The sequence below is a fragment of the Somniosus microcephalus genome, chromosome 2 (genome assembly GCF_052327205.1).
Source record: "Somniosus microcephalus isolate GS21.2 chromosome 2, FLI_Smic_1.0, whole genome shotgun sequence".
Lineage (NCBI taxonomy): Eukaryota > Metazoa > Chordata > Chondrichthyes > Squaliformes > Somniosidae > Somniosus > Somniosus microcephalus.
Genome location: NC_140988.1, coordinates 232,077,222 through 232,099,642, shown reverse-complemented (window position 1 = coordinate 232,099,642; position 22,421 = coordinate 232,077,222). Strand labels below are relative to the sequence as shown.

The 22,421-nt window shown below is 44.4% G+C and overlaps 2 protein-coding genes across 4 annotated transcripts in view; one reads left to right on the top strand and one right to left on the bottom strand.

Annotated features, from left to right (window-relative positions):
- The window catches only part of lnx1 (ligand of numb-protein X 1), a 353,323-nt gene extending 347,525 nt beyond the window's left edge, over positions 1-5,798 (top strand). The window contains exons 11-12 of one of the 3 annotated variants that reach the window (XR_015074155.1): positions 4,875-5,033; positions 5,146-5,236. Coding sequence is in view for 2 of the 3 variants with exons in the window: in XM_085969955.1 (XP_085826081.1) it covers positions 5,146-5,281 (136 nt within the window). In the remaining variant the exon portion in view is untranslated. Of the gene's footprint in view, positions 1-4,874 lie in introns of all 3 variants that reach the window. The other 2 variants (XM_085969955.1, XM_085969956.1) reach the window with 2 other exon arrangements.
- A 570-nt stretch (positions 5,799-6,368) lies between these two features.
- fip1l1a (FIP1 like 1a (S. cerevisiae)) overlaps positions 6,369-22,421 on the bottom strand; it is a 41,640-nt gene continuing 25,587 nt past the window's right edge. The window contains exons 7-8 of the mRNA XM_085969967.1: positions 7,764-7,919; positions 6,369-6,753 (exon numbers count right to left, since the gene is read on the bottom strand). Of these exons, the coding sequence (XP_085826093.1) occupies positions 6,606-6,753; positions 7,764-7,919 (304 nt within the window). The 3' untranslated portion in view covers positions 6,369-6,605. The remainder of the gene's footprint in view (positions 6,754-7,763; positions 7,920-22,421) is intronic.

Below are 22,421 nucleotides of genomic sequence, written 5' to 3'. Positions count from 1 at the left end.
GACGGCCTTGGCCAAGTCCGCGATCACGGATTGTGCTGAACTCGCCGCGGAAGCGGATAAAATATTCACCGTCTCTCAACAATCTTGTGCAGCCACAAGGCGCCCATCCCCCACAAGAGCGACGATGACTCCTGCAGGCTGGTGTGCATACCACGCTCGTTTCAGCGTGAAGGCCAGAAATTGCCGTCCGCCCTGCAGTTTCTCACCCAAAAAAAACCTACCTCAAACCAGCGGTTTCCGAGAAGATCAATAAGGCCTAAGGGACGCGCCGGAGTTGCGATGGTCGTCGGGTCCGCAGGGAAACTCCTATACATTACAGACTCCGTCAGGGCGACGTTTTCTCTGATATACTGGCTCCCAGTGCAGTATCCTACCAGCGTCGAAGCTAGATCTTCAATCCGGCGGTCAAGGTCCCCCCCTCGAGGCAGCCAATGGTGCGTTCATTCGCACGTTCAGAAAGCGTAGGGTCCAGTTGAGTTTTGGCGGCCAACGTTTTATTTGGGAGTTCATCACGGCGAAAGTCTCACAGGCCATCCTGGGGGACAGATTTCTTCTGCGCAAATGGGTTTCTCGTCGACGTCCGACACTGCCGGCTAATCAGTGCCTCCACTTTTCACTCGGTCCCCTGCCACCAAAGCACCGCGATGTCTTGGTCAGTTGCCTGTGCAGTCCCATCTCCAAATGAGTTCTCTCGTCTTCTCAGTGAGTTCCCTGAGCTCAGCAGGCCCACATTTTCTTCTTCAGTCGCGAGGCAGGGTGTGGCGCACCACATTACCACGACAGGATCCCCCGTTTATGTGAGAGCTTGAAGGCTGGAACCCGGTAAACTCGCGGCCGCCAAGGCAAAGTTCCATACAATGGAATGCCTGGGTATTATTCGACGTTCGAATAGTCCTTGGTCCGCGCCATTACACATTGTTCCTAAGCCGGGCGGCGGGTGGCGACCATGTGGCGACTACAGACGCCTGAATGAGGCTACCACACCGGATCGGTACCCAATTCCTCACATTCAGGATTTTTCGGCCCATCTGGCAGGGAATTCCATCTTTTCCAAAGTAGACCTCGTCCGAGGCTATCATCAAGTGCCCGTGCATCCTCAGGACGTCCCCAAAACTGCCATCATCACACCTTTCGGGCTCCGAGTTCCTTCGTATGCTGTTTGGGCTGAAGAATGCAGCACAAGCCTTCCAACGTCTCATGGATTCCGCGTTGCGCGATCTGCCGTTCATCTTCGTCTACCTAGACGACATCCTTATTGCCAGTAACAGCACGAAAGAACACATTACGCACTTGCGTACCCTTTTTTCTCGTCTCAAGCCAACATGGCCTTATTATCAACCCGGCCAAGTGCCAGTTTGGGTTGCACAGCATTGATTTCCTGGGACACAGAATCACCTCAGAAGGCACCGTCCCGTTGACCATGAAGGTGGAAGCAGTCACCTCGTTCCCTCTTCCTCAGACCGTCAGGGCCCTCCAGGAATTTCTGGGAATGGACAATTTTTATCATCGGTTCGTCCCCAAGGTGGCATTGTTGATGCAACCTTTGTACGAGGCCCTCAGAGGTAAATCGGGCAACGACCCGATTGATTGGACACCCCAGATGGACCAGGCTTTCCTCGACACTAAGAACGCTTTGGCTGCTGCGACCATGTTGGCACATCCCCTTCCGGGCGCAACCATTGCCCTTACCACCGACGCATCTGATTATGTCATCGGGGCAGTACAGGAGCAGTGGGTCGACGGCACATGGCAACCACTGGCTTTCTTCAGCCGCCAATTGCGGAAGAACAAACGCAAGTATAGTACTTTTGATAGGGAGTTGTTGGCATGGTTTCTGGCCATCCGCCATTTTCGCTTCCTACTGGAAGGACGCCCATTCACGGCTTTTGTAGACCACAAGCCACTTACTTTTGCGATGGCCAAGACAGCGGAACCATGGTCGGCACGGCAACAACGTCATCTTACATATCTGAATTTACAACCGACATACAACATGTCTCGGGCAAAGACAACCTGGTGGCGGATTGTCTCTCCCGCGCCCAGCTCCACGCAGTGCACCTGGGAGTCGAATATGTTGGTTTGGCAAAAGAACAGAAGGCAGACCCTGAAGTGCAGGCATACCGGACCGCACCTTCCAGCTTACAAGTGGCTGATGTCAGTTTCCAGGCCGCAGGGACCACACTCCTGTGTGACATCTCGATGGGCGTCCCACGTCCAATCAAATGGCGCGGAGAATTTTCGACACTATCCACGGGTTGTCACACCCTGGCATGAGAGCGTCACAACGACTCACGGCAAAGAAATTCATCTGGAAGGGTATGCATCTCGACGTCCGTGACTGGACCAATACCTGCGTGAGCTGCCAGAAGTCCAAGATACAACACCATGTTAAGGCCCCAGTCACCACTTTTCCAGTTCCGGAACGTCGAGTCGACCATGTGCACACGGACCTGGTTGGTCCTCTCCCTTCCTCTCGCGGGTACACTCACCTCCTCACCGTGGTAGACCGCACCACCAGGTGGCCAGAGGCAATTCCTTTGGTTGCCACCACAGCGGCAGACGTCTCCAGAGCCTTCATTTCGTCGTGGGTAGCTCGGTTCGGGGTACCGGCTGACATCTCCTCCGACCGGGGGCCTCAATTTACCTCTGAGCTTTGGAACGCCGTAGCTCAAGGTTTGGGCACCAAGCTTCATCGTACCACCGCCTACCATCCACAGGCGAACGGTCTGTGTGAAAGATTCCACAGGTCCCTTAAAGCCGCACTGCGTGCTAGTCGCCGTGGGCCTAGTTGGGTGGACAGGCTCCCTTGGGTGCTGCTAGGTCTTCGCACGGTGCCTGAGGACGACCTGCATTCTTCAGCAGAGCTGGTTCACGGCCAACCACTCAGAGTGCCTGGCGACTTTCTTCCTCCTCACACGGAACCCTGGTCCCCAGCTCAGCAGCTCGTCAGCCACCAGGAAGCGGCTAGGAATTTCATCCCAGTGCCTATGTCGCAGCATGACCTGCAGCGCTCCTATGTCCCGGTGGATCTTAAGAGCGCAGAATACGTGTTCAAATGGCAGGATGCTCGCAAAAAACCCGCTCAAACCGCCTTACAAAGGTCCGTTCCGCGTCATCTCGTCAGGTGACAAGTCCTTCACAGTCGACGGTGAGCCTGACCACATCTCCATCGACCGGTTGAAACCGGCGCATCTGGATCAGAGCGAACCAGTCGTCACCGCTCAGCCGCCTCGTTGTGGTCGTCCACCGTCGACTGCCGGTCCAGTACAGCCACAGTCATCCACCGACTCGCCAGTGCCCGCCTCACCGGGGTTGACCACAGCCGGCCTCCTCTTCTCCTCCGCCTGCGGCGTCATCCCAACCACAGCCAACGGCCAGTTCGTCTTCTAGCGCTCCGTTCCAGCTGCCGGGGTATCGCAGTCGGTCGGACAGACTCGTCAGACCCCCTTCTCGCCTTATCTTCTCTGTTAAAAGCAATTCTGGGGGGGCGCATGTGGTGGAACCACCAGAGGATTACGGACAATTGTATATAATTCCTTTTAAAGCAATGTAGTACAGCTGGGGGCTGCACCTTTAATGTATCTGTTAACTGTACTAGGGCTTCTTTCCTGTACTCCGCGTGATGACGTCATGCCGTCCGTCACGTGATCTCTCAACGGCGGGAAGAACGTGATGACGTCAGAGCTCGGAACCTGCTAGCAGTTGAGCTCGGAACCTGCTAGCAGTTTCCAGAGAGGCTTTCAAGCAGACCAGACCTATTTGCATTGTATCCTACAGTTTCCTGTACAACTTCGTTTGTTCATTAAATGTTATTGTTTTTGATTTTCTGAGTCGATCTCAATTCTTCGGCTAGGAACCCCAGTTCCTACACAGGTAAACTTTTTTCCCACAAAACTCCAATTAAGTTTGCATCAAGTTTAAGATTGGTTAGGATTTCAACTCACTTGATGATCAACTACATTTACGTTAACAAAAAATTTAGGAACTGGAAAAGACTATTAGGCCAAGTTTATCCATTTATCCTGTCTGCCTCAATGGGATTATCTTCTAATTTATTTCACAATAACCCTTTGGGAGGTAAATTCCCTCTAATTGGCCTCTTAACTCTTTAGCATTTGTTGCTAAAGTAAACAATTTACCTGAATCCACACAGCCAATCCCGTCACAATTTTAAACGAGGTAAATCCCTGAAAAATCCAGGACACTTGCCTTTAATAGAACTGTTAAAATTGTATTTTAAAATTAGGTAATTCATCTGACCCAGGGTAAATGTGGAATACCATCTTCAACTGACAACTGTGCTTAATGACACTCATTTAGCACATTTCACTAGTACAGGAAACTTTGTGCTATACGGGACCGAGCTGTTGCCGTCCCATCAAAACTGCCTGACAAACCAGCGCTAATGTTGAAACATACGGAGATTTTGAGCTCCTTATCTGGCAACAAACCCTGTGCTTCTAAACAGTTGGCCGTACCTTGCAAGCGTCTCTGTAGCTTAGCAACAGCTTCAGCGAGACCTTGCAGAGCCTGACTGGTGAAAAAAAGGCAACGAAAAGAAAAAAAAACCTAACGAAACGGCTCCTGATTTTTGCCGGTGGCTCGAGCATTCCGGACAGTTAACCTCCGGATAAACCAAAGTTTCCTGTACTGAAAAGGTGCTCTTGCCAGCCAATTGCAGACACTGACTGTAGTTGTAATTTTAATCATCTAGATCCCCTTCCTTCTAAACCCCATTAATTTAAATTGGCAACATTCCAACTGTACACGTGTTGTTTCACATTATAGGCTTTGGTGGAAAATATAAATAATTTCAAACCCAAGCAGCCTGAAGTTACTGTACAAATCCAATGTATTTTTTTGGTATTTTTCAGAATAATCAGGACAGAGAAATTTTGAACTGCAAGACAGGGGATACACAGTAGCATATAGGTCCATAGAAGGAATCTCAACATTGCTTTGTGTCAGAAGAACCTCATTTGATAACCTACAAAATGTATCCCAGTATCAGTACTGGAAGCAACCAAAGCAAAGTTAATCTCAACTGAAATTACTGGTTTATGACAAACTAAAGTTCAAACCAAATTTAATATTAACCAACTATGAAGAGCCATTGTGTAAGCACATACTGTATTGTTATTGCAGGTGTGGAGATATGATTTTGGCCGTCAATGGAAGGAGTACCTCAGGAATAAGCCATCCCTGTCTGGTGAAGATGCTCAAGGAAACAAGGGGAAAAGTTACTCTCACTGTGGTATCCTGGCCTGGCAGCCGTCCCTAGATTGGATTATAGCAATGTTATTCTCATGAAAAAAAAAAATGTTGAAAATCCTGCTTTTGAAATGGCATTATAATTCTTACAAGCGATAAAGCTTTGCTAAAAACAGTTCTGTGGAGTTTCTATGATTTTTAAATTATATATTTTCTGAAGAAAAAGTTTGTATATTAGTTTAAATATTCAAAGGGGTAGAATATTTCAAAAAATGACAATGGAACTCAAAAATGCATCAATGCACCTCAGGATATGCAATGTTAAACTAGTTGGATGGGACTGCAATGTTCACTAGTGCATTTCAGATTACAATAAACCTAAAGTATATCTCAGTTTTGCTGGTGAATGGATTATCTACAACTGTTGCTTAATTAAATATCATAGCATAAATTTTCAGTATAATCAGATGTCACTGAACAATGAGGAGCAAGTTTTTTATTTTACAACAAAATTTGTGGCAAGAATGGCTTATGGCTACAGTGCATCTTACCACATCTGTTAAATAAAGGGCCTTTTAGATGGTTAATTATGTGACTAGAACATTTCATGTTAAATATTCTTTGAGTATCCTTGAAGTAGCATTTCTGCCTGCTCTACCTAAATTGTAAACACGGTGACCATACCAATATGTTGCAGTTTCAGGAAATAGGCTCTGATATTTACATATATGTACTTACTACTGCTTGTCTATGGTCAATATTTTACTGTATAGGTGGAATTTGTCATCACACGATTTGCACCACTAAATGTACATTGAGCCAGGAAGATTTATCAAATGTATATTCAAGAAAAGTGGTGCCTTAGATAGCAAGCAAAATATCTTCATATTCCCTCAGTCAGCATGCATTAAATAAAAAGATCAATTATAGTAATTCTAAAAGTGTTGCAGAAACCTGCCTAATGAAAAGTACTGTTACTTTTATAGCTGGACACAAACACACCAATCTGACAGGAGGAAATAAGAGTGCAACATGGACAAGTAGCAAACTTGCTTAACGACTGGCACAGTATAATAGGATAGTACTGCATAGAATTTTCAGGAATGCTATGTCTCCATTAAATTGTTAAAAGTAAAACATCCATTTTTAAACAAAAAAAAAATGCAGAAATTTTATTCATCTTCAATAAACTAATACAAACATAGTAATTCTGTTTTTGATAACACAGCAGGTGCTTAAAAGCACCACACACTTCAACAGTCTTTTGAAATAATACTGAATTTCTGACTTCTATAGAAATTCAGATTAATAGGTTACCATCACCTTAACGATTTTCAAGCATTTTCCTTCCTATCATCAGCAATAATATAGCCAACAGGTAAGGACCCAGAGATCTAATTACTGCTAGCGGCTTCATTGGGCTCTGGTTCCTGGGAACGTTCCTCACTGGCTTCTTTATCTTCCTTGCTTCGCTTAGATTTCTTGTGTTTGTGTCGTTTGTGGCCATCCACCTCTTCACTGTCATGGCGCCGTCTGCTGCTGCTATGGGACAGAAATGATTACTGTCACTGTGATCTGTTGCAGGAGGCATTTATTGCTCAAATTGTGCCTTTCACACAGATCAGACTTTCTATGAGATGACGGTATAAAATCAGGTTAGCTGTCTGTTAGGATGCCAAATCAAATCTTCACATTTCATATCGTTAGTTTAGTTGACAGCAAAAGGATTCAGAGCTGGGACTGTCTGGAGCGGGGTTCGAACTCAGTAACTGATTAATGAAATACAAAGATAATTTTTTCAAATTGAAGCGGAGAATGAGCAACTTTGCCCACTGACTGCATGCAATTGGAAAATCACGGGTGTACTGCCCGTAATATTCTACCATGCAGTGCATGGGAGCTCTTGCACAGTGCTAGCCTCTACCATTTCTTAGAAAAAAAAGTAATGATTTTGGGGAATTAATCAGTGCAGTGGATTAGACAGTGGCCTTTTAACTGTGGGACCTGGATTCAAATCCAGCCCTGATTGATTGGATGAAAAGCACCTCTGTTGGCTGTAAGGGTCTTACATGAAGTGAGTTTGGGCAGTCTCAATTCAAACTCCTAGTCGACAGAGTATAAAACTAATTTTGCGTAACTGGCAATCTCACTCAAAGGCCACAGAATGGCTGGTGTTGGAAATGGAAAAAATGGCACATTGCTGTGGTAAAGAGTGCTCTTCTGCAGTTGGGACTGAGCCAGGATGTTTGGTCAGAATAGAGGGGAGTTTAACACTGCTGATTTATACCTGATCTGAGTGTGTTTCAAATGGGAAGAGCTCCTTGTTACCAACATCCCTCACCTTGATCAGCACAAAAATAACAATGATTTTAATCAGTATTGCAGCACCAAGTTTGGCTGTGAATATTTCAGTGCCTTTCTTGTCGGCCCAGCCACAGATGCATCAGAATACGGAGCTGTAGGATGGAGTACTATGCAGCTTCATTTTAAAGAATATTAGAAAAAAATGTAGATTTACTGGAAGCAGCAACTCAGTGGCTAGATTTTGTTACCTTCTGGAAGATTTGTGTCGCCCCTCCTCTTTGTCCCGGTGTCGGCGTTCTTTGTGCCGATCTTCTTTTTCCCTGCTAACTTTGTCCCGGTGATGGTAATCACGATCATAACCTTTATCTGATGAGTAGTCTCTGTGTCTATACCGACCTTCTTCACTGTGGGCAGGGGAAAGAAACAAAGTTTGAAGTCTTGCTATATTTACAACTTTTAAACACAAGGTCGTCAAGGTTCTTCTATTTAAACATAAAATAGGTGTACCTCCCTATTCACCATAGACTATGCAAATGTAACTGGATATCTGTTGCAGTGTTTTCCAATTTCTATCAAACCTATTGGTTCACCACTCGTTCTGCAGCTGGTTAAGTTACACTTATTAGGCTGCGATAGTTCATTTACTTGTGTTTATCACATTCTGCTCAAAAGACAAGAATGGCCATCAGCCTAGGGTTAGATCAACAATTTTAGGGTTTTAACAGGTGCAAAAGTAATTTGCTACGGTGATCAAAACTTCAGATGGATTCAGTTATTCCTAGGGGAGCAACTCAAAACAAACATTGGCAGCAGAATTAATGGCAAACAACAAAGTAAGCAAATCACTGTTACACTGGCAGACAGCACTCCACCATGCAAAGTCCCACCGACCAGTCATACCACACTATACAGGCCTATTAAAATCAACAGCCCATTATTTAGATTCAGTTGCCAAGTCGGACCCATCTACATTTCAATTTTTGTTAAATAATAAAACAGTTGAGCAAAGTAATTAATTCTTCACCTTGTGCTACTCAATTAAAAAAAATCTTCACTAGGATGACCCAAAAATAAGTTTAGAATCACAGAAGCCCCACAGTGCAGATAGAGGCCATTTCGGCCTATCGAGCATATCCCACCTGATCCCCGTAACCCCTACACCAACACATATCCCACCCTATCCCCGTAACCCCACGTATTTAATCCCCCTAACACCAAGGGTCAATTTATCATAGCCAATCAACCTAACCCGCACATCTTTGGATTCAAATTAAGGCAATTTGGTCATTTAAGTATTTTTGAAAGCGAAGTTACTGAAGCAGGTGGAAAAACAAAACGACTAAAACACATTTTTGCAAATCAGCCTGGCAGTAACATTGTGTCAGCTGTGGCTCAGTGGGTAGCACTTTCGCCTCGGAGTCAGAAGGTTGTGGGTTCAAGTCCCACTCCAGAGATTTGAGCACAAAAAGCTAAGCTGACACTCCAGTGCAGTGCTGAGGGAGTGCTGCACTGTCGGATGTGCCGTCTTTCGGATGAGACGTTAAACTCTAATGTGGGCGTAAAAGATCCCATGGCACTATTTCAAAGAGGAGCAGGGAAGTTATCTCCAGTGTCCTAGCCAATATTTATCCCTCAATAAATGTGTATCTGGTTATTACCACATTGCTGTTTGTGGGAGCTTGCTGTGTGCACATTGGCTGCCGTGTTTCCTACATTACAACAGTGACTACACTTCAAAAAGTACATAATTTGCTGTAAAGTACTTTGGGACGTCCTGAGGTCATGAAAGGCTCTATATAAATGCAAGTCTTTCTTTATTGCATTGCTGCAAGTGAAGACAATCACAATGAGAAAACAATCTTGCATGCAAGGAGTAAATGTTGTTAAGTCCTTGATTTCAGATAGGGGCATTGGCAAGATACACTTTAGGAGATGACAAATGCATTAAAAAAATGTATATATATTTTAAAAGAACTACTATGAAAGATGCAGTCTCTAGGGTCCAGATGGCCCACGCTGGTTAACATTCTTCAATTCCAGAAATGGTACTGTGGCTATGATTCATAGAAAGTAAAACATGTTTCAGACATCAAGAATGCTCAGCGTTTGACTGCTGAAGGAAGCTGACTTGTAGGAGTCAGCTTGCTTAGAAATAACATGTGGCTTTGAGCATTCACAAATGTGTAAAGCTGCCAAAGCTATAAAGGAAGCCAAGAGAAGCAATCAACAGCATTCCAACACTCGCTGAAAAGGCATTTCCTCAATTAGCAAAATCAAACCCTATATATATTTCTTATGGCAAATGCTTTCAGTAATATTTAGTCATTAATACATTTATTAGACATTAGAGCAGTTGTGCTGACAGGAAAGCAATAGTTTACTGGTTATGCAGCATCTTAATACTGGCAACAGAATGACATTTCAACTTTCTCTGGAGGAAATAAAAACTCATTGTGCCACACTAACTAAAGAGCACTTTAGAAGAAAATATTGAAATCATTCACTGGGAGATGCAAATTTCAAAAGAACAGAATGTCAATTTACAGTAGTTCAAGATTATTAAAAAGCAAACAGATCAAGAGCAAATAGGCTCTCAAGGCAGATTTAATAGCTGCAATGAAGGAAGAAAAAAATATTGTGAACCACAAAGATGAGAACTTTTGCTGTATGTAACTGCTTGCAGCAAATGGTAGTGGTAAGAATCCTGGTCACAAAATATTTTGTGAATAGGATACTTTCACTATCTGAACAAACTGCTTTTTGATGTCTGGCTGAGATTTTTAATAACCTGCTTATCTTTGCATAGGAAAGTCAGAGGATCTCCTGGTTGGTTTGTTTCTGGGCTTGGCTGAATCAGCCATACACGTAGAGGATGACAAGACACAGACAAGAGAGAGAGATAAAAGCAGAGTAAGAGGAGGAGTTGAAGTGAAAATAACAAATTAAGCAGAAAGCGAAGTGAAGGAGAGTTATTTTCCCTCTTGCCTCTGATGAGTAGCAATTGGACAGACTTTATGGTTTTTCCCAGCCAGGTGAGGGTAGTCTCTTACAAAATTTTGGAACCCTATTTTTAAGTAGCATACATTACAAGGTTATATTTTGTACAGATATGTCACTCAAACTACTACAAGGAATCACATCTCCCCCAATTAAATGACAGACCTGTCTAGCTAAAAGTTAACATCTGGTAAATTTCAAATAACTTAAATTTGGGTTGTCGTACTCAATACAACGCACCGCCACCAGTCACAGAAAGCTTGGTGCAATTTGGCAAATACCATTGTCATACTCCATGGTAACATGGGTGTGTACTAAAGGTCTAAACATGGGTAAGTAGTGGGAGAGACCTTGCCTAGCAATCCTTCTCTGACAATGGCATTCCCAGTTTCAGCTGGACAATGTGGTAGTCCAGGACACCGAGTGCAGTTTCTGATCCTTACCACAGTTCTGTAGTCTAAAACAGACAGAAGTTTTATCATCGCTGTAATTGGAAATTTACTGAAACAATAGCCCAGAAATTCGGGTCGGGGGCTTCCCGCGGGTGTAAGCCCCCGACCTGCACTTACCTTGCGCGCCGGCAGTTGAGCTGTAGGGCCCCGTGGAATTCCGCTCCGAGGCCTGGCCCAGCTGCCAGCGCGCAGTGCTTGCGTATCCCAGGGGCGTAGTTAGTGCGATGCGTCCCCTGGGATCACGTGGGCCATGGGCAGCCAATCGGAGGAGGGAAAAGCCCATTCATAAGATTGACAGGAAGACCTGTCAAAACTTATAAATACTACGGGCCCCAAAATAGCAATAAACCTTCAAATAAATTTTTTAACAATCACACTTTTTAAATAAACTATAAATTACATTAATTAACTATTTTAAACAATAATTTAAATTTTTGAAAAAATAATTTTATATTCTAACGGGGCTAAAAATAAACTTACCTTGTTTTAAAGTATTTAAAAATAATAAACCTGTGGAAAAATGTTTTAATTTTAATTAATTGACCACGTACCTTGTAAAAAGCAGGCCTTACGCCTGCTTTTTACATTTCTAAATCCTGCAGGCTTAACCTCGCGTGAAAACCTGCAAAAAAACGTAAGTTTGATGTGCACGCGCAGCCTCTCCTGCGCGTGCGTTCGACCTCTGAACCTCTTCATTCAGAGGATCGGAAGTGCCAGTTTCCCCGCGCATGCGCAGTGCATGCAGAAAACCGGCACTTCCATTCGGCCTACGGGTGAGTACCCCGTGCGTACTCACCCGTGGAGACCCGAATTTCTGGGCCATTACATCACATGACTGACAAATGGTAAAAATATTACACACATAGAAAGATGGCTATATCTACAATAATATTTATCCATGTCACCAAAACTGCTCCAGATGCGAATAACTTTGTTTTACCCTACTCAAAACCTCAATCCCAACCTCAAATTTAGTTTGATAATTGCTCCTGTGAAGCGCCATGGGACGTTTTACTATGTTAAAGGAGCTATATAAATGCAAGTTGTTGCTGTTGTGTTGGTGGTTTTATGACTGGTAGTTTTCCCTACCGGTCTACATTTGAGTAAATCAGATACTATGGCACAAATAACCAATAACCACTACCTGTTAAGTGTGATATTCTGAAATGATACTTTACTTTATGATGCACCATTGACACCCTCTAGATGCAGAATTTTTAATTATATACAGATATAGTCAGAAGTGAGAGAATCAATGCAAAGTCCATGCAGAATCTCACTGGAGACTCTGTGGGTTTTCCCCATTTGTAAAAGCTAATGGGCTGTGCTAGTGGATTTACATTGAAAATATCTTCCAGTTTGATCACTTGTTATAGTGCAGCACAAGAGCAAACCGAACAGTATGGGAGTTGTGCAAGGGTCATACCAAACTACAAGGCCATGGAACAAACATTTACAGGAAAAAAGATTGCAGTAGAAATAGACCAGATACGGTACAACAAAACAATCTGTGTCAGACAACAATGCTACGAGGAACAGCACTGATTTTAGTGCCAAACAACTGAAGTGTTAAAATAGTGCTGGGAAAAAAAATCAAGTAACTCCAAGCTTTCCGCCATCATCTTGGAATCAATTATACTGAATGCATAGCAGGATACATGCAATTTTTTAACATGACAAATCTGACATTTTGTGAAATACAAACAAAAAACAGACTCACTGGTGTTCCCAGCTAGAAAATTAAGATACTGTGAAGGTAGTTGTGTATTAGCCAGTGTCTCTTCAGTTGCTGTAAATAAGCAGTTCAGTTATTGTGTTGAGCACTACAGGAACAGTCAGGAGTAGGAGACTAATCTTTGTTGTAAACTGCGCAATATCAGCTTACCCTGAGCATTAAGTTAAGCCTCCAGGAATATCATGCAAATTAAGACTATGGCCTAGAAATTCAGTTGGGCGCTGCAAGCTTTGCGCCCAGTTGGCGCCTAAAGAGGGTTTCAGTGCCAGTATAAGAGGTTGCGCTGATATTCAGCGCTGCGGTAATGGCGGCGGTAGCCGGTAGCGCTGCGCCGACACCGATGACGTCATCGGTGTGCGCAGTGCCCCGGTACCGCCCCGCTTCCGGCCCAAACCCCATATTTAGTTGCGGCCGCCTCTTCTGCAGCGGCCGCAAACAACGTTCGTGAAACAGGGCCGGACTGCTGCGCTACTGGGGCACTTTAAGGTGGAGGTGCGGCTGGCCGCTTTTTCGGCGGCCGCCTGCCCGCACCTCCCTCCCCGGCCTCCTCCACCACCCCCCCGCGGCATTGGTGGCTGATTCCCGTGAGTCCGGCACTTCTCCGTGGTGCTGGGCTCATTTGCTGCCAGAATCCAGCGGCGATCTCACGGCTGCCGGCAGCTCCTCCTTAAGAGGAGGAGGTCTGCAGTACCCCAGCCTGCCGCACCGCATCGGGTGGCGCAGCGGCAGCTGGAGCGCTGAAATTCACTTTCAGCGCCCCAAGCGGAGGCGGGCACACCCTGGAACAGCGCCCGGTTCTGAATTGGGGTGCTAAAAGTGAATTTCTGGCGGTTGCAACGGGCTCCGCGCGCAGCGCTAACTTTTGGGCGTTAGCCTGCTGGCGGGGCCTAACTGAATTTCTAGGCCTATATGTGTGAAGTTGATCCTATCTCTGACCATTCCTGTACTGTGACAGAATTGTGAAAGAACTGCTTGTTGAAGGGGATCATGGCTGAATTCATGGTAATCTGTTAACTAGAAGCACTAATAGTGACACTGAGCAGGGACTACATGTCAGCAAAAAACGTTAAACACTGTAATGTTAGCAAGTGTAGCAAATCTCTAAGCCTACAATGCTTCAAAAATAACACATGAAGGCCCATGTGAAGCCTCCGGCTTTAATTTTATTTTCCCAGCCACCTCTCTCTACCCCACCATCCTGCCTTGCTACAATCTCATTTAGCCAACATTGTGAAATGAACAGGGGTGCATGCCTAAGGCAACAAAATCCAAAATCTTAATAGGTCAAAGTGAAGTCAAAGTTCCTGGGAATGTTTGAAATATCCTCGATGAATGCATCTGTTCAGGCAGCAGCTCAATGTGGGCTCTGAATTAACCTCTGCAAAAAACAACTAGGTTTGCAGTCTTCACAGCTTGCAAACAGACCATTTGCAGCTCAGAGCCATGAATCAGTCACATTAATGCCATGCATCTGGGGTGAGGTTGTATAAAGCGCACAGTTCCCTGGCCTTATAGTTTGGTATGACCACTTCACCTCCCCCCATCGCCTGACTCAGGCTGTAGACAGTAAGTTTCAAATTGTACACACGCCCTCCAAATGTCGTCCCTGCACTCACTGATGAACGTATTTCTAGAAGGGTCTGGGGTGGCAATGGTTTGTGGAAAATTTTGAATTTTTACATTAATAGTGCATTCTAGTTAATTTTTTTTACTTCATTACAATTTAAATAAAAATATGACATTTGGATTCATCAACCCTAACTTCCATCTCCAGTTCAGAACTCTTTCTCGAGCAACCCGCCCCATCTCAGTTAACAGTGGCATTTGACCCACTAGATGCCACCTCGAGTCCCAGCTGCATTCGCTACCTGACAATTGCTTTGCACCAGGATCAGGCTGTGCGCTGTAGGTGGGAAATCCCAATCTTATTGCAAGATCGGTAATTCTCATTTGCAGCATCCAACACTGGAGTCTACTCCTGGATTGAAGGAGCAATACCATAAAGGAAAACAACGTTTTCTAGCTTCCCTACACCTCAAAATTAAACGAAGACAGAGACTGAACTAATTTTATCGTATGCAAAGAGCCACACCGAAGTACAAAATTGACCTTGTGAAATTGGCATTATGGAGTGCCTCTCGAACACCCTCTTGGAAATTGCTGTGTTAGAAACCATTCACGCTCTATTCATAGATCTGCAACAATATGCCACCTTAAAAAGAAAACATTATTGGCCCATAATTTGCAGTCAGCGGCAAAGCAAAGACAATCGCCACTGGCCCCACAATCTCTATGGCAAGAAGTTTGACTTTGTCGAAGAGTAATCGATTGCAGCGCTCTGTCATGGGGATTCCTAGTAAAGTGCTGCAGTGAAGTCAACAAGCTGTCTAAGCAGCCAATCACATTGAAGAATTCGCACAAACAGCAAACCAGGAAATGAAAAGCTGCTCTTACCATGGCTTTTTAAAAATGTTACAGAGCAAAATAAAGATTGGGACTCTCACATGGGGATAAGGTAGAAGCTGAAATATCATGAACAAACTAAAAAATGTTTAATTGTTCTTTTTATCATAATGGAGAAATATGGCATTCCAGAAATAAAAAAATTAATTTTTCAGGGCCAGAACATTTGTTTACCAGTCAATATGCTATAAATGCCCCAGTTACACCTATTCCAATGAGGCTCAATATTTAATGGGTACTTAACAGCGATACTAGTGTGGAAAAACCCAAGTTTTCATCATTTTCACTAATTACTGGCTCTTTTGGGGGGGGGGGGGGGGGGGGTGGTTTCCACAGCGCAGTGTGTCGGAGTGGTGAATGATCGATCGCTACTTCAGGATTTTTGTGTTTAGATGCGCATGTGCTAAATCCTGAAGCTGTGGTCAGTTTCAGATGGTTAAAGACAGCGAACGCTGATAGTTCGCTGTCATTGCCCACCGCAAATTCTGGGCAATTACTGCTGATGGGAGTACTCTCTTAGTTTCAGATTTTTGGATAAATAGTTTTCAAGTTCAAGTAAGTGATTTAGCCCCTCAAGTCTGTTCCACCATTCAATTCGATCATAGTAGATCTGTACCTCAACTTCATTTACCCATCTTTGTTCCATATCCCTTGATACCCTTATCTAACAAAGAACTACCTATCTACTTCAGATTTGAACATTTCAATTGATCCAGCATCCACAGCCTTTTAGACGAGCAAGTTCCAGATTTCCACTTTCCCTTTGTGTGGAAAAAGTGCCTCCTGATTTCACTCCTAAATGGTCTAGTTCTCATTTTAAGATTATGTCCCTTTGTTCTGGATTCCCCCACCAGAGGAAAGTTTCTCCATAGCTACCCTGTTGAATCCCTTTTTTTTTTATAAAAAGTACCACAATTGGATCACCCCTCAACCTTATAAACTCCAGGGAATACAGGCCAACTTTATGCAACCTGTCCTCATAATTTAACCCTTTAAGCCCTGGTATTATTTAGGTAAATCTGCACAGTACCCACTCCAAGGCCAATATTTCTTTCCTCAGATTCAGTGCCCAAAACTGAATGGAGGACTACAGATATACTCTTGGAAACACAGAAGATAAGAGCAGGAGTAGGCCATTCGGCCCCTCGAGCCTGCTCCACCATTCAATGCGATCATGGCTGATCATCCAAATTCAGTACCCGGTCCCTGCTTTCTCCCCATATCCCTTGATCCCTTTAGCCTTAAGAAATATATCTAACTCCTTCTTGAATATATTTAATGAACTGGCCTCCACCGCCTTCTGTGGTAGAGAATTCCACAGGTTCACCACTCTCTGGGTGAAGAAATTCCTCCTCATTTCTGTCCTAAATGGCCTACCCTTTACCCTTAGACTGTGTCCCCTGGTTCTGGACTCCCCGACCATCGGGAACATCCTTCCTGCATCTAGTCTGTCCAGTCCTGTCAGAATTTTATAAGTTTCAATGAGATCACCTCTCATTCTTCTAAACTCCAGCGAGTACAAGCCCAATCGACCCAATCTCTCCTCATACGTCATTCCTGCCATCCCAGGTTATCAGCCTGGTGAATCTTCACTGAACTCCTTCCATGGCAAGAACATCCTTCCTCAGATAAGGCGACCAAAACTGCACACAATACTCAAGGTGTGGTCTCACCAAGGCCCTGTACAATTGCAGCAAGACATCCTTGTTCCTGTACTCAAACCCTCTCGCTACGAAGGCCAACATACCATTCGCCTTCTTAACCGCCTGCTGCACCTGCATGCTTACCTTCAGCGACTGGTGCACAAGGGCACCCAGGTCTCGTTGCACTTCCCCTTCTCCCAATCTATTGCCATTTAGATAATAATCTGCCTTCTGGTTTTTGCCACCAAAGTGGACAAACTCACATTTATCCACGTTATATTGCATCTGCCATGTTTCTGCCCAATCACTCAACATGTCCAAATCATCCTGGAGTTTCTCGACATCATCCTCACAGCACACATGCCCACCCAGCTTTGTGTTGTCTGCAAATTTGGAGATATTACATCGAGTTCCCTTGTCTAAATCATTAATATATATTGTGAATAGCTGGGGTCCAAGGACTGATCCCTGCGGTACTCCACGAGTCACTGCCTGCCACTCGGAAAAGGACCCATTTATTCCAACTCTTTGCTTTCTGTCTGCCAACCAGTTCTCTATCCAAGTCAATACCTTGCCCCCAATCCCATGTGCCTTAACTTTACACGCTAATCTCTTATGCGGGACCTTATCGAAGGCCTTCTGAAAGTCCAGATACACCACATCCACTGGTTCTCCCTTATCTATTTTACCAGTTACATCCTCAAAAAATTCCAGTAGATTAGTCAAGCACGATTTACCTTTTCTGAATCCATGTTGACTTTGTCCGATCCTGTCACTGTTTTTCAAGTGCTCTGCTATTACATCTTTTAGAATGGGCTTTAGCATTTTCCCCACTACCGATGTCAGGCTTACCGGTCTGTAATTCCCTGTTTTCTCCCTACCACCTTTTTTGAATAGTGGGGTAACATTAGCTACCCTCCAATCCATGGGTACTGTTCCAGATTCCATCGAATGTTGGAAGATGATCAGCAATGCATCTACTATTTCTAGGGCCACTTCCTTAAGTACCCTAGGATGTAGATTATCAGGCCCTGGGGATTTATCGGCCTTCAATCCCATCAATTTCCCCAACACCATTTCCCTACAAATACGGATTTCTTTCAGTTCCTCCCTTTCATCAGACCCTATGTTCCCCGGCATCTCTGGGAGGTTATTTGTGTCCTCCTTTGTGAAGAGAGAACCAAAATATGTATTTAGTTGGTCTGCCATTTCTTTGTTCCCCATTATAAATTCCCCTGATTCTGACTGCAAGGGACCTACGCTTGACTTCACCAATCTTTTTCTCTTCACATATCTATAAAAGCTTTTACAGTCAGTTTTTATATTCCCTGCAAGCTTACTCTCATATTCTATTTTCCCTTTCTTAATTAATCCCTTTGTCCTTTGTTAAATCCTAAATTGCTCCCAATCCTCAGGATTATTGCTTTTTCTGGCCAATTTATATGTCCTCTCCTTGGATCTTATGCTATCCCTAATTTCCCTTGTTAGCCACGGTTGAGTCACCTTTTTGTTTTATTTTTGTGCCAAACTGGGATGAACATTTTCTGTAGTTCATCCATGCGGTCTTTGAATGTTTGCCATTGCCTATCCACCGTCAACCCTTTGAGTGACATTCCCGAATCAATCCTACCCAACTCGCGCCTCAGACCATCGTAGTTTCCTTTATTTAAATTTAGGACCCTAGTCTCTGAGTCAACTACTTCATTCTCCATCTTAATGAAGAATTCTATCATATTATGATCGCTCCGACCCAAGGGGCCTCATACAACAAGATTGCTAATTAATCCTTTCTCGTTATATAATACCCAGTCTAAGATGGCCTGATCTCTGGTTGGTTCCTCGACATATTGGTCCAGGAAACCATCCCGTAAACACTCCAGGAATTCCTCCTCCACAGTATTGTTACTAATTTGGTTAGCCCAATCTATATGTAGAGTAAAGTCACCCATGATGACTGCTGTGCTCTTATTGCACGCTTCTTTAATTTCCCTTTTAATGCCATCCCCAACCTCCGCCTTACTGTTTGGAGGTCTATATACCACTCCCACTAACGTTTCCTGCCCCTTGGTATTTCCAATTCTACCCATACAGATTCCACATCATCGGAGCTAATATGTGTTAATCCCTTCTTTAACCAGTAATGCTACCCCACCTCCCTTTCCTTTTTGCCTATCTTTCCTGAATATCGAATACCCCTGGATGTTGAGTTCCCAGCCTTGGCCATGCTTGAGCCACGTTTCCGTAATCCCAACCAAATCATATTCGTTTACCTCTATTTGCGCAACCAATTCATCCACCTTATTACGAATGCTCCTTGCATTAAGACACAAAGCCTTCAGGCTTATTTTTTTAACGCTCTTAGACCTATTAGAATTATTACTTACTGTGGCCATGTTTGATTTAAACCGTTGATTTCTCTGACTGCCACTTTTGTTTTTCTCCTTCCTTTCTTTTGCTTTTATCCTTGTTTCCCTTTCCTCTGTCCCCCTGCTCAGGTTCCCAACCCCCTACCATCTTAGTTTAAACCCTCCCCCAGAGCACTAGCAAACACCCCCCCTAGGACATCGGTTCCAGCCCTGCCCATGTGCAAACCGTCCGGTTTGAACTGGTCCCACCTCCCCCAGAACCGGTTCCAATGTCCCAGGAACTTGAATCCCTCCCCCTGGCACCATTCCTCTAGCCACATATTCATCTGAAATATCCTTCTATTTCTACTCTGACTAGCACATGGCACTGGTAGCAGTCCGGAGATTACTACCTTTGAGGTCCTATTTTTTAAATTTACCTAACTCCCTATATTCAGCTTTTAGGGCCTCATCACGGTTTTTACCTATATTGTTGGTACCTATATGCACCACGACAACTGGCTGTTCACCCTCCCCTTCCAAAATGTTCTGCAGCCGCTCTGAGACATCTTTGACCCTTGCACCAGGGAGGCAACACACCATCCTGGAGTCTCGTTTGCGGCCGCAGAAACGCCTATCTATTCCCCTTACAAGAGAATCCCCTATTACTATAGCTCTACCCCTCTTTCCTCCCGTCCTGTGCAGCAGAGCCACACCTGGTGCCAGGAAGTTGGCTGCTGCTGCCTTCCTCTGATAAGCCATCCCCCCCAACAGTATTCGAAGTGGTGTATCTGTTTGAGAGGGGGGATGTCCACAGGGGACCCCTGCACTACCTGCCTGCGCCTAGTACTCTGCCTGTTGGTCACCCATTCCCTTCCTGCCTGTCCAACCTCTACCTGCGGTGTCCAACTCACTAAACGTGCTATTCACGACGTCCTCAGCATCGTGAACGCTCCAGTATGCATCCAATCGCAGCTCCAGCGCCGCAATGCGGTCTGTCAGTAGCTGCAGCTGGATACACTTTCTGCGCACACAGTTGTCAGGGACACGAAGTGTCCCCGAGTTCCCACATAGCACAGGAGGAGCATACCACGTGGCCGGGCTGTCCTGCCATGACTTACCCTTTAATTAATTGAAATTAAATTAAATCAATCAATCACACCAATTACACTACAGTTAAATGGTTTACCAACAGTCCCCGTTACACCAGAGAGACCGTAGTAACTATAAACCACAGAGTTACAGTTTGAAAAGAGAGAAATACTCACCAACCAATCACCTACCTGCTTTCCGGTGACGTCACACTTCAATTACTTTTTACTTCTCTCCCTCCCTCTGAGCTCGGAGACTGGTACGCCTCACCTGGACTCTGGCGCTTTTATCCCACCTCGATCGCCTCGTCCCTCGCAGGTCCGCACTGCCGCCGCCTCCGCTGCTGCTGTGGGGCCTCACCTGGACTCTGGCGCTTTTATCCCGCCTTGGTTGCCTCGTCCCTCGCAGGTCCGCGCTGCTGCTACTCATTGGAGTTTAGAAGAATGAGAGGTGATCTTATTGAAACATAAGATTCTGAGGAGGCTTGACAGGGTAGATGCAGGGAGGATGTTTCCCCTCGTGGGGGAATCTAGAATTAGGGGGCACAGTTTCAGGATAAAGGGTCGCCCATTTCATAAGGAGATGAGGAGGAATTTCTTCTCGCAAGAGGGTCGTGAATCTTTGGAATTCTCTACCCCAGAGAGCTGTGGAGGCGGAGACATTGAATATATATGAGCTGCAGGGGAGTCAAGGGTTATGGGGAGCGGGTGGGAAAGTGGCATTGAGGCCAAGATCAGTTCAGCCATGATCTTACTGAATGGTGTGGCAGGCTCGAGGGGCCGAATGGCCTACTCTTGCTCCTATTTCTTATGTTCTTATAGGGGTCTGACCAAGGCCCTGTACAACTGAAGCATCTCTTCATTTTTGAATTCTAACCCCTTGAGATAAAGGCCAACAATCCATTAGTCCTTTTTTTTTACTATTTCAAGCATATCTGACATTTAAAATATAAACAATGGCTCCTTTTCCACTATGAACTGCTAAGTTTGACGACACTATGCCCACAGACTCTGTTACACCCCTCATAACAGACTGCCCTATTTGAGAAAAGGGTAAAACATATCCTCAGTTTATCACAAGATTGACAGATTTACATATTTATTGTCATCACACTTTGACTACTACTGTACATGAAGAATTTCCACCTTGTCCATTAATTACTTTTAATGGGACATTTTGTGAACATTCTTCAGGTTTCTAAAGGTTAGGTTTTGAAAAAAAGTGACTACAATCCAAAAAAGCTAATGATCATTGAAAAGAAAGAGTTTAAAAATACATATTTTCAGAGGCATTAGTGTAATCATTTTAAAGCAGAAATGAACTTGCTTGGGAGGTAATCCGCTTTAAGATTTGCTACACCTGCCAAAAAACTGCAGCGCCTTTGATCTACATTATGAATCTCGTTTATTGTCCTTAAAATGCCTTGCATCCTGTTCTCTTCCTAGTGTGCTCACTACAGCCAAAGGAGATGATATCCTGAAGTTTCTATATTAATTTTTGTATTTTACCTGACATCTGGAGCTCCTTTCCACCTTTTCTCTTATTTCAAACCCAGCTTTTATGAATTAAGGGCCTCTTACTTTTCTTCCCCAAGACATGTGGCAGTAGCTCTGGCACAGATGGTAAATAATTCAACTTCATCCAAATTGAGCCCTCCTCCCCCATTTAGAACAATTTTGGCATCAACACAGAGACTTTTCCTGGGCTGGTAGTCATTAAGATTCATTCTGGCCAGCTATCAGTGACCAGCCCTCCTCCTGGCCCCTGGAAGTTGCCCGACAAACAGATGTCCTATATGCTCTAGTTCATTATGCTTTCACCCTATAATTTGTAACACACGCATACAGACACACACACACACTCTGCAGCAATCTTCATGCCTCCACAATAAAAAGTACAAAATGCCCTCACACCATATTACTTGTTTTATTTGCATAAAAACAAAATACACCTAATGGACGACAACTATTTAAATGAAACAGTGCAGACGTGTACGTGTTTATATTGAATCTAAACCAGATCAGATTCCCTGTGAAATCTCTGCACATTCTCCAAGTTCCTACTACAGGAAATGATATAATGGTAGTATTTTGCTCATAGAATCCCACAATTACAAATACAAATCTGTGAAAAACAGTGAACAGGACTAAAAAAAACCTCAATGGATAATATGGGGGGA